At 53.1% G+C, this 9,029-nt stretch overlaps 1 protein-coding gene across 1 annotated transcript; it reads left to right on the top strand.

Annotated features, from left to right (window-relative positions):
* Positions 1-3,920: 3,920 nt before the first annotated feature.
* Positions 3,921-7,373, top strand: KRT36 (keratin 36). The gene is made up of 7 exons (XM_037808511.1): positions 3,921-4,379; positions 5,018-5,100; positions 5,351-5,507; positions 6,066-6,227; positions 6,340-6,465; positions 6,626-6,846; positions 7,196-7,373. The coding sequence occupies exons 1-7, from the start codon at positions 3,921-3,923 to the stop codon at positions 7,371-7,373; spliced, it is 1,386 nt and encodes a 461-aa protein (XP_037664439.1).
* The last annotated feature ends 1,656 nt before the right edge of the window (positions 7,374-9,029 follow it).

The following is a 9,029-nucleotide window of genomic DNA, read 5'->3' as shown; positions in this document are numbered from 1 at the left end:
GATACCAGGAACCAAGCCCTTGTTGAACAAGTCTGCAATGCTCCTCAACAGGCTGAAAGCTTGCAGGGCTTGATCCTCATCTTTGAAGTGTTTTGAGACATATGCCTTCCTGTTGAACTCAAAGAACCTTCAATTTCTCAATAGGTGGCTCCTTGAACAAGAGTTAGATGTCTTTCAGAGCACAAGACCACATGGTGATCAGTAGAGTTGCCTTGGAGAACACTTGTCTCTTTAGCACAATACCCAAGAGGATGCACACTGCTTTCTCTATCTTCCAGTTACCACACATATCATTAATAACTGGCTCCATGGGGACTCTAAGTTAATCAAAGTCATCAATGATGAACAGGAATTTCTGTGGTGGGGCTAGGATGTCTGTAATGGTATCTTGATGTTCAGCCCAAGCCTTGGAAATCAGCTCAGCAAAAGTGCATGTCCCCACCTGGTTGAATTCTTTGTAGCAGAGAGAGAAAGTATATTTGAATGTCTGTCTGAGAGTGTCCTCTATCCAGTCCAGCATCAATTTCTTGGCCAGCATGGTTCAACATAATGCAGGAGACTTTTGCATCACCACCATGTCTGTAAAAATCACTTCAAATATTTTAGAATTACAGAATGCGATCAGCCTCTCATATCCCTGGGTGAAAATAGGGAAATGCTCACTGGCTCCAGGCCAAAATTTTTCTTCCAGTTTGCCAGAACTTCTTCCTCAATATACTTCTGTATTTATGATCTCTACCTTGCAATTCTTTCTCTAAATGAAGTTGGGATTTCTTCATCATTTGAATTTTTTGGCTCTTTGTTCCATGTTGTCTCTGTCAGTTCATCCTTTGTCTTCTTGGAAAGATCCATTTAGCTCATTTTGTCAAAAGCCTTGATAGCCACCATCCGGACAGCCTTGCGCAACCACGGCTCCTCTTCTCAGCTCATCATCCTATTTTAACACCTTGCATCAGTGTGGCACATTTGTTACAATTCATGAAAGAACATGTATTATAATTGTACTATTAACTACAACATATCTTCTTTTGATTGATGCTAGAAAGCATGGTTTCAGAACGGGATCCTATTTGGAAATGAACCTGAGGAATGTGCACGCTGGGCTTACTCACAATTGAACAGCTGGGTGTTTTCCAGCCCGGGGCCTCCATGGGGGTCACCTGTACCAAGCCGAGAGATGCTCAGCTCTGAGAGTCCTGGGTTCCTTCTTTGATACAGGTTGTGCATTTTTTCCTCTTGGGCATCACCATCTGCTATGGTCCAGGCTTCTGGGAGGAAGAGGCAGGGGAATTCCTCCTGTGAGCCCCTCCACACGTCCCTCTGAGAGCTGGTCACGTTGTCTACAACACGGATAAAGACGGATGACTGAGGGCGGCCGAAGGACCTTCTCCTCTGACCAGCTTGTCACCTTGCTCCAGCAGAGGTACGTGCCTCTTCCCGCAGGCCTGGGGACACCTGCATAGACCCTCTGGCCCCTGATGGTCCCCCTGAGTGCACAGGCTGAGCATGACGGGAACATCTGGAGGAGCAGACGTCTGTTTATTTAATTACCCTGGGAGAAACCTAGAAGCAGCTTCAGATATGGACCTGCAGTGGATGGATTAAAAAAGAAAGAAAACATGATAGTTAACTTCAGGTGCCCAGCAGCCAGAGATCCTGAAAAGAAAAGGGCTGTGCAAAGGGCTGGGACAGGGCTGCCACCAGGGCCCATTTTGCAGGATGAGCACCATGTGCCACAGGGAAGTTAAACTGAAGCTTGAGTGTGTTAAGGATTTGCTTGAATCTGTCCAACAGTGACAGCCAGAAACTAGGCACTAATTGCCCTAGAAAACAGAGGGGGCTCTTTTTAGGGGGTCTGGCCAGAGCCCTAGCACCTGTCCTGATAGCCCAGTGGTTTGCAGCTGGGGACGATTTTGCCCCCAGGAGACATTTGGCAATGTCTGGACACATTTTTGATTGTCACAATTGGGGAAGGGGCTGGTACTGGCATCCAAGGGTAGAGGCCAGAGATGCTTCTTAATATTGTACAAGGCACAGGACACCTCCACGACAAAGGATTATCCAACCCCAAATATCTGTAGTGCTGAGGGTGAGAAACCCGGGGACAGCCCGATCCTAGGCCCTGCTCGTGGAGCAGGGAAGATGGGGGCAGCTGTGAGAAAACCTGCCTGGACCCCCGGGAGGAGCTGCACCAGGCAGAACCCCGTGGAGCCCAGTGCCAGCTGCTCTCGGGTGTTGGTAAGGTGTCCACCTCCCTGGGTGAGGTGTGTTCACCACAGCCAGTCCTCCTTGAGTAATGTCAAGAGAAGCTTATAAAGTATTTTAAGAGCTTGCTAAAAGACAACTTCAGAAGCACATAAATACTTCCATAAACGCCAACAGGTTGCCCAGCTTTCGGAAAGCCCAGGTTGTATGATGCAAGGACCGGGTTTACCTTTGGTCCTTAATTCTCAGGTTCTTCTCTTGGCCTTACCTATCTGGCAGTTTTGCTTTTTGCTCTGTTTATTCCTTCTCTGTCCAACAAGTCTGCCACTGACCATCTCTGTAACCTGTCCAGGGACCCGGAGGGTTAGAGTGGGCTGTCCCCGGGTCCCGATTCTATCCTCCTGGGTTCAGAGGGCTGAGGACCACAAGGCAAACGACCCTCTTGCCCCACCCATGGATCCAGAGCACATGGCCAGGAGAGCTCTCCATAATGAGGTGTTCAGCGACTGCCTGAGGGAATGGCTGTGGGACACCCCCCCCCCCATCCTTCCCCTGCCATCATGTTGTGCCTGGTGGACAATAAATTTATTTATTTATTCATTCATTTATTTGAGTAGCTGTAGGTTTGAAGAAAAACCATGCAGAAAGAGCAGTCCCCATATTACTGCCCCCACCAGGCAGGGCTTACCCTTAGCAGCCCGCGAGCACTCACACATATGACCCTTTGCTGGCCACAGCCATAAGCCATCATCAAAGACGGTCCTATTAGACCAGTCAGTATTTCTACAGTACCTGATGTTTCTCAGAACACATTTACTTCTGCTCTCATTTGAGCCACATGTCTGGTGAGGCAGGTAGGGGGATGATCTCTTCTGCTCCAATGAGGACACTGAGGATCCTGGAGGAGAAGTGACGTGCTCGATATCACAAGTCAAGTTCTCAGCAGAGCCAGGATTTGAACCCCAGCATCTTGTCCCTAATTTCTGGGTGCCTGGACTTGACCCTGGTTACATGGGGAAGCAATGGGATAAGGACATGGGATTTGGGGTCCAAGAGCCCTGGATTTAGAATCAGGCTCTGCTCTTCACTGCCCGTTCACCTTGGGCAAGCTTTTGAACCACTCTGAGCCTCAGTTTCCACATTTATAAAAGGGAGACAGTTTCAGCCACCTCCTGGGATTGTTAGGAGATGTAAATGAAATAACTATGAGCTCTGTAATAAATGCTCCATGAATTTGAGTTCCCTTTCCTCTCTTTTCATCACCCCCCTGGCCCAGCCATCCCATGCGTGGCTATGAGGGGTGGGGGTAGTGGGTGGGGATGTCAAATGAACAGACCGGACTCCTCCACAGAAGGCAGAGAGGGCAGGAGCCATATGTCATCCATGAGGCCACTCCCGATTTATGGGATGTGATGCAAAGACTCTTTGAAGAGGCTATAAAATTCACATTCTGTTGGGAAATGACAACAGCCAAGAGTCCTGACTTAGCAAACCAAATTCAACATTTTTTTTACAAGGCAAGAAACTCTGGATGGGTAGCAAAAAATCACCTTTAAATGAGATTAACTTTCTGGAATAGGAGTAGGCTTTCCCAAGAGTGAAAGATGTGTAACATGCCAACACCCCACAGACAGTGTATATAAATGCCCCGGACAGGCCCCGAGAGCCCAGAACCTGAGCTCCTTGCAAAGCCGCAACTTTCCTCTGCTATTGTCATGGCAACCCCGATCTGCATCCCGAGCTGCTCTGCTGGGTCTCTCAAGGGCCTCTGCAGCACAGCAGGTGGCATTTCTCGGTTGTCCTCTGTCCGCTCTGTGGGCTCCTGCAGGGTGCCTAGCCTTGCTTGTGCTGGAGGGTCCATCTCCTCAGTTAGGCTGGGCCTTTCAGGCCTTGGGAGCTGCTTGCCGGGCCCCTACCTGTCTCCCGGGTACCACCCCTCTGGCTTTGTTGGGAACGGGGCCTGGCTCTGCGAGGGCTCCCTCAATGGCAACGAGAAGGAGACCATGCAGTTCCTGAACGACCGCCTGGCCAACTACCTGGAGAAGGTGCGGCAGCTAGAGCGGGAGAACGCAGAGCTGGAGACCAAGATCCGGGAGTGGTATGAGTGTCAGATCCCATACATCTGCCCGGACTACCAGTCCTACTTCAAGACCATCGAGGAGCTCCAGCAGAAGGTGACGGGCCACCCAATCCCTGGGAGGGGGTCTGCTTCATGAGAAGTCCTGCCCAGATGGGACTGCAGTTTTTAGGGAACTCTCCTGGCAAGGAAAGCTCTTCTCTCTAGGGTCTTGATTTCCTGCCATCTCTTGTTTGTAACCAGCCATTCCTCACTTCTCTTCCCAGTGTCATCTGTAGGAAGGGTCCTAATCAACCCCTCCAGGACACAGGCACTGTGCCTGATGCTCTCCTATCCATTGGTTTATTTATTCTTCATTCTGGAGGGATGACTGTTACTAGAACTATTTAACAGAAAAGGAGGTTGAATTTTAGAGTGGTTCAGTGACTTACTCAAGATCCCACAGCCTGTGAGTGTTGGATACAGAATCTGAATCCAGGTCTGCCTGGTTTTGTCCACCTCACCCTGGTGGCTCCCACTGGGCCACTCTGTGGGCTACAGATGCCAGGCCTGAAGCCCACTGACATCCTTGTGATGCCTCTCCCTGGGGCTGATGCTCCCTCCGCACCTTGGCTCAAGGCTCAGGGCTGGAAATGCTGAAGTCTGCCGGTAGCACATGGAAGCAAGGCCTCTGTGAGCCGGGCTGTCCTCTCCCCGTTTCCCTCTCACTGCTCACGGGTGGCCTTTGTTCCCCAGATCCTGCTGACCAAGGCTGAGAATGCCAGGCTGACTCTGCAAATTGACAATGCCAAGCTGGCTGCCGACGACTTCCGGACCAAGTGAGCGGGCCTGATCAGGGAAGCTTTGCTGTGCTGCTCCCTCACCTCTGCTCCTGCCTTGACGAGCTGGCAGGGTGGGAATTAGGCCAGATGGAGCTGTCAGTGGGAAGTCTGACACAGGCCCTGGATCCTTCCTGGGTCCAGGGAAAGAGCCTGCGGTGCTCCCTACCCCAAATTATCCTCTGTGGCTAGACAGTAGGGCAGGGGCCCTGCCTGTTGCCTGGCTGTTGATGGAGCTCTGTGTGTGCAGGTACGAGCACGAGGTGTCCCTGCGGCAGCTGGTGGAGGCCGACATCAACGGGCTGCGCAGGATCCTGGACGAGCTGACCTTGTGCAAAGCCGACCTGGAGATGCAGGTGGAGTCCCTGAAGGAGGAGCTGCTGGGTCTCAAGAAGAACCATGAGGAGGTGAGGCTGGTCCATGTGACTCTCCGAAGTTTCCCATCCAGCATGGGGAAGTCACTGCTGAGCCTTTGGCACAATGACAGTGACAACCACCTCCACAGGACACCAGTTGACATTTATTGGCAGCTTACTGTGTACCAGGAACTATATGGAGTGCTCTGCCTTTCATCCTCATTTCATTTCATACCTTGTTTCATCGTCACAACAACGCCAGGGGGTAGAGACTAGCATATGCTCATTTTACAGATGAGGAAACTGAAGCTCAGAGAGGTTAAGCGTTTGCCTAAGATCACACAGAGACACAGTCCTGCCCATGATGCTAAATCTCCATCTGGGCAACCACACTGTGGTGCCCGGTAACAATTTGATTTGTCTGATGTTTGCATCATCTCATTTAATTCTCCCAAATCCCTAGCAGGTAGGTAAACGCCAATGAGGAGTCTGAAGCTCCAAGAGGTTAAATATCCTGTCTAGTGTTACACAGCCGGCAACTGAGCTCTGTTGAACCCCAAATCTAGCATCCTTTTCACAACCTCGTGCCCCTTCGCCTCCTCTCTGCAGGAAGTCAACGCACTCCGTTGCCAGCTTGGGGACCGACTGAATGTGGAGGTGGATGCCGCCCCACCGGTGGACCTCAACAAGATCCTGGATGATATGCGGTGCCAGTATGAGGCCCTGGTGGAGAACAACCGCAGAGACGTGGAGGCCTGGTTCAACACCCAGGTGGGGCTGGGGCAGCCCAGGAGCACAAGCTCCTGGGGGAGAGGGTGGGGGTGTTCCCTTTAAAGTAGCTTCACTTGGCCTGACCATGCTCTGCTCCTCTTCTGTGTTTCAGACCGAGGAGCTGAACCAGCAGGTGGTGTCCAGCTCGGAGCAGCTGCAGTGCTGCCAGACAGAGATCATCGAGCTGCGACGCAATGTCAATGCCCTGGAGATCGAGCTGCAGGCCCAGCTCAGCATGGTGAGTGGCCTCCACCAGAGACACTGGCCACGGCTCGTGGTGGGCCACCTGATCCAGCGGCCTCACGTGGGGTTACCAAGGGTGTGATCACAAGCTTTGGGCTGAGGGTCTTTGGGGGTGGGGTGCCCTCCTGTTGGCAGCTCTTCCTTTCCCATTGCAGCGGAATTCCTTGGAAAACACGCTGGCTGAGACCGAGGCCCGCTACAGCTCCCAGCTGGCCCAGATGCAGTGCATGATCAGCAATGTGGAGGCCCAGCTGGCCGAGATCCGCTGTGACCTGGAGCGGCAGAACCATGAGTACCAGGTCCTGCTGGACGTCAAGGCCCGTTTAGAGTCTGAGATCTCCACCTACCGCCGCCTGCTGGAGGGAGAAGATTGCAAGTGAGTAGTCTAGACCGAGAAACCTCAGGGCTCTATGGAGGGCGTCAATCCCTGGAGCTGTTATTGCACAGATGAAGGGGTGCACATAGACCCAAAGCCTATGGAGATCCCTTCTGGGCTTTGATGATTCACAGGGGATGAGCCAACTCGACACACACAGTGGTCCTCTGTCCATCTTTAGGCTGGGAGTTTCTGGTCTTCGTGCCAGCAGTCCTAGGCTCCCAGCCTTGGGGATCTCATCCTTGGTTGTTACCTACCTGTCTCCATGGATCCCCCAGATCTGTTTAACGTGACTCTCAGTCCTGTGCCTCGATGTCAAAATCACCCTGCCATGACTTCATTTCCCCAGGCTTCCTCCTCACCCCTGTGCCACAGAATGCAAGTCTGCTGTGAGGGTTCCTTACATCCCGAGTGTGCCCTGCGGCCCGGGTCCCCAGCTCAGCACCCAGATCCGCACCATCACCGAGGAAATCAGGGATGGGAAGGTCATTTCCACCAGGGAGCACTTGCAGCCCTGCCAGCTGTGAGCGGCCCACCTGGCTCAACAGGCCAGGGCCTGGCTCAGGGGAAGGAGGACACCCCTGTGGCCCCTGGCTGCTAAGCGACCCCATCCTTTCCTAGAGGTGCCCCCGCTGTGCAAGTTTTTCTACCAAAATACTTCTCCTGTTGTGTTTCTGGACTTAACCGTGCTTTTACACCATGCAACATGTAAACAGATTTCCCTGGGAATTTATCCAATAAAGTGTGTTCTCTTGGCATAGCAAATTCGCCCCTGGCTCAGTCTGTTTATTCTCATGTGCTTAGTTTTGGGGGTGTTTGTAAGGAGTTGCAGTAAAGTCGGGGTGGGGTTGGCTTCAGGCCTGTCTTCTCTGGCTCTGAGTGGTGGGCTGTGGCGGGGTGATCCAAAATATTTAATAATGGGGGTGTCCCAGGTGCTGGCCAATGGGAACAGACACTGAGCTTATCCAGATGGGCCCTGGTCATAACCCACTGGCCCGGCTGTGGGCACCACCTTGGGATAGCCCGAGAAGAGGCAGAGACTGTCAAGTTGGTCCTTCTTGGTAGCCCTGCCTGGCTCTCGTGGTTCTTTCTCTCTTCTCTGCAGCTTCTCCTCTCTTGCCCATCCCCTATCACCCTGCTGGCCCACCCCCACTGCTGACACTGAGGATGGTTCAGGAAAGGGGGTCCCAGGACCACCAGGCCAGGGAGGGCCAAACCCCAGGCAGCCAGCCTGTACTAACCACGTCGGGGAGGGGAGTCAGAGTGAGACGTGAGCTGAAGGTGGGAGGGGCAGGTGGCTTCACGTCCCCAACCCTGGTTTCAGGGCTGAAGTGAAGGGCGGCAGGGACAGCGAAATGGGGATGGGGTGGAGTCAGAGATGGAGCAGGGGGAGGGGACAGCCAGGGCTCACTGTGGAGTGTCCCGGTTTCTCCTGGCCCAGATGTGCTGGTCTGGGTGGGGCCTGCCGCCAGGTCCCTGGACATCCCTCTGATCACAGAAGCCCCAGCTGTGAGAAGCTGAGAGCCTCATGACTCTTTAGTCCCCTCATTTTTCAGTTGAGAACACAGGCCCAGAGAGGGGTAGCAACTCACCCCAGGCCACCCAGAAGTGAGAGGCCGAGATGGGGCCTTTACCTGGCTACTCTAACTCTTACTGAGGTGCTCTTTCTGGCACACACCTGCTCATCCTTCCCTCTCTCCTCTGCCTCTGGGCTCCCCATGGGAGAGAGCTGGGGTGGCCTATGACTCCATAAATCTATGACTAAACATCCATCCTTGGCCACCTGCTGGACAGGCCAGAGGTGCCACAAATGAATCTCAGACCTTAGGAAAAGATGCCGCATGGGCAGATGACAGAGCATCCTGTGGGGCCTGAGCCCGGCTCTGCAACGTGGGGTGTGTTCCCAGCTGCGTGGCCTCTCTGGTTTTGGCTGGTTCATCTGTGAACTGGAGCATCTGGAGGTGCTGTCCCTGGAAGTGGTGGCTACTGGTGTTGGTGTCAATGGAAATGAAGAGTCCCTGGGCTCTGAGTGGGGTGTGGGAAACCCATCGGGGGGACGAGGCACTTTGCTTTATGTGACAGGCGGCAGTGGGGCCCCTGGAGCTGGAAAGCAAATCTGAGGGCCTCGGCCTCTGAGGACCCACTCAGCTTTCAGCCAGTCCACGTCTGCCCTGGCTCTCCCT

The sequence above is a fragment of the Choloepus didactylus genome, chromosome 18 (genome assembly GCF_015220235.1).
Source record: "Choloepus didactylus isolate mChoDid1 chromosome 18, mChoDid1.pri, whole genome shotgun sequence".
Taxonomy (NCBI): domain Eukaryota; kingdom Metazoa; phylum Chordata; class Mammalia; order Pilosa; family Megalonychidae; genus Choloepus; species Choloepus didactylus.
Note: the sequence above shows the minus strand (reverse complement) of the source record. Positions and strands in the feature narration are given on the sequence as shown.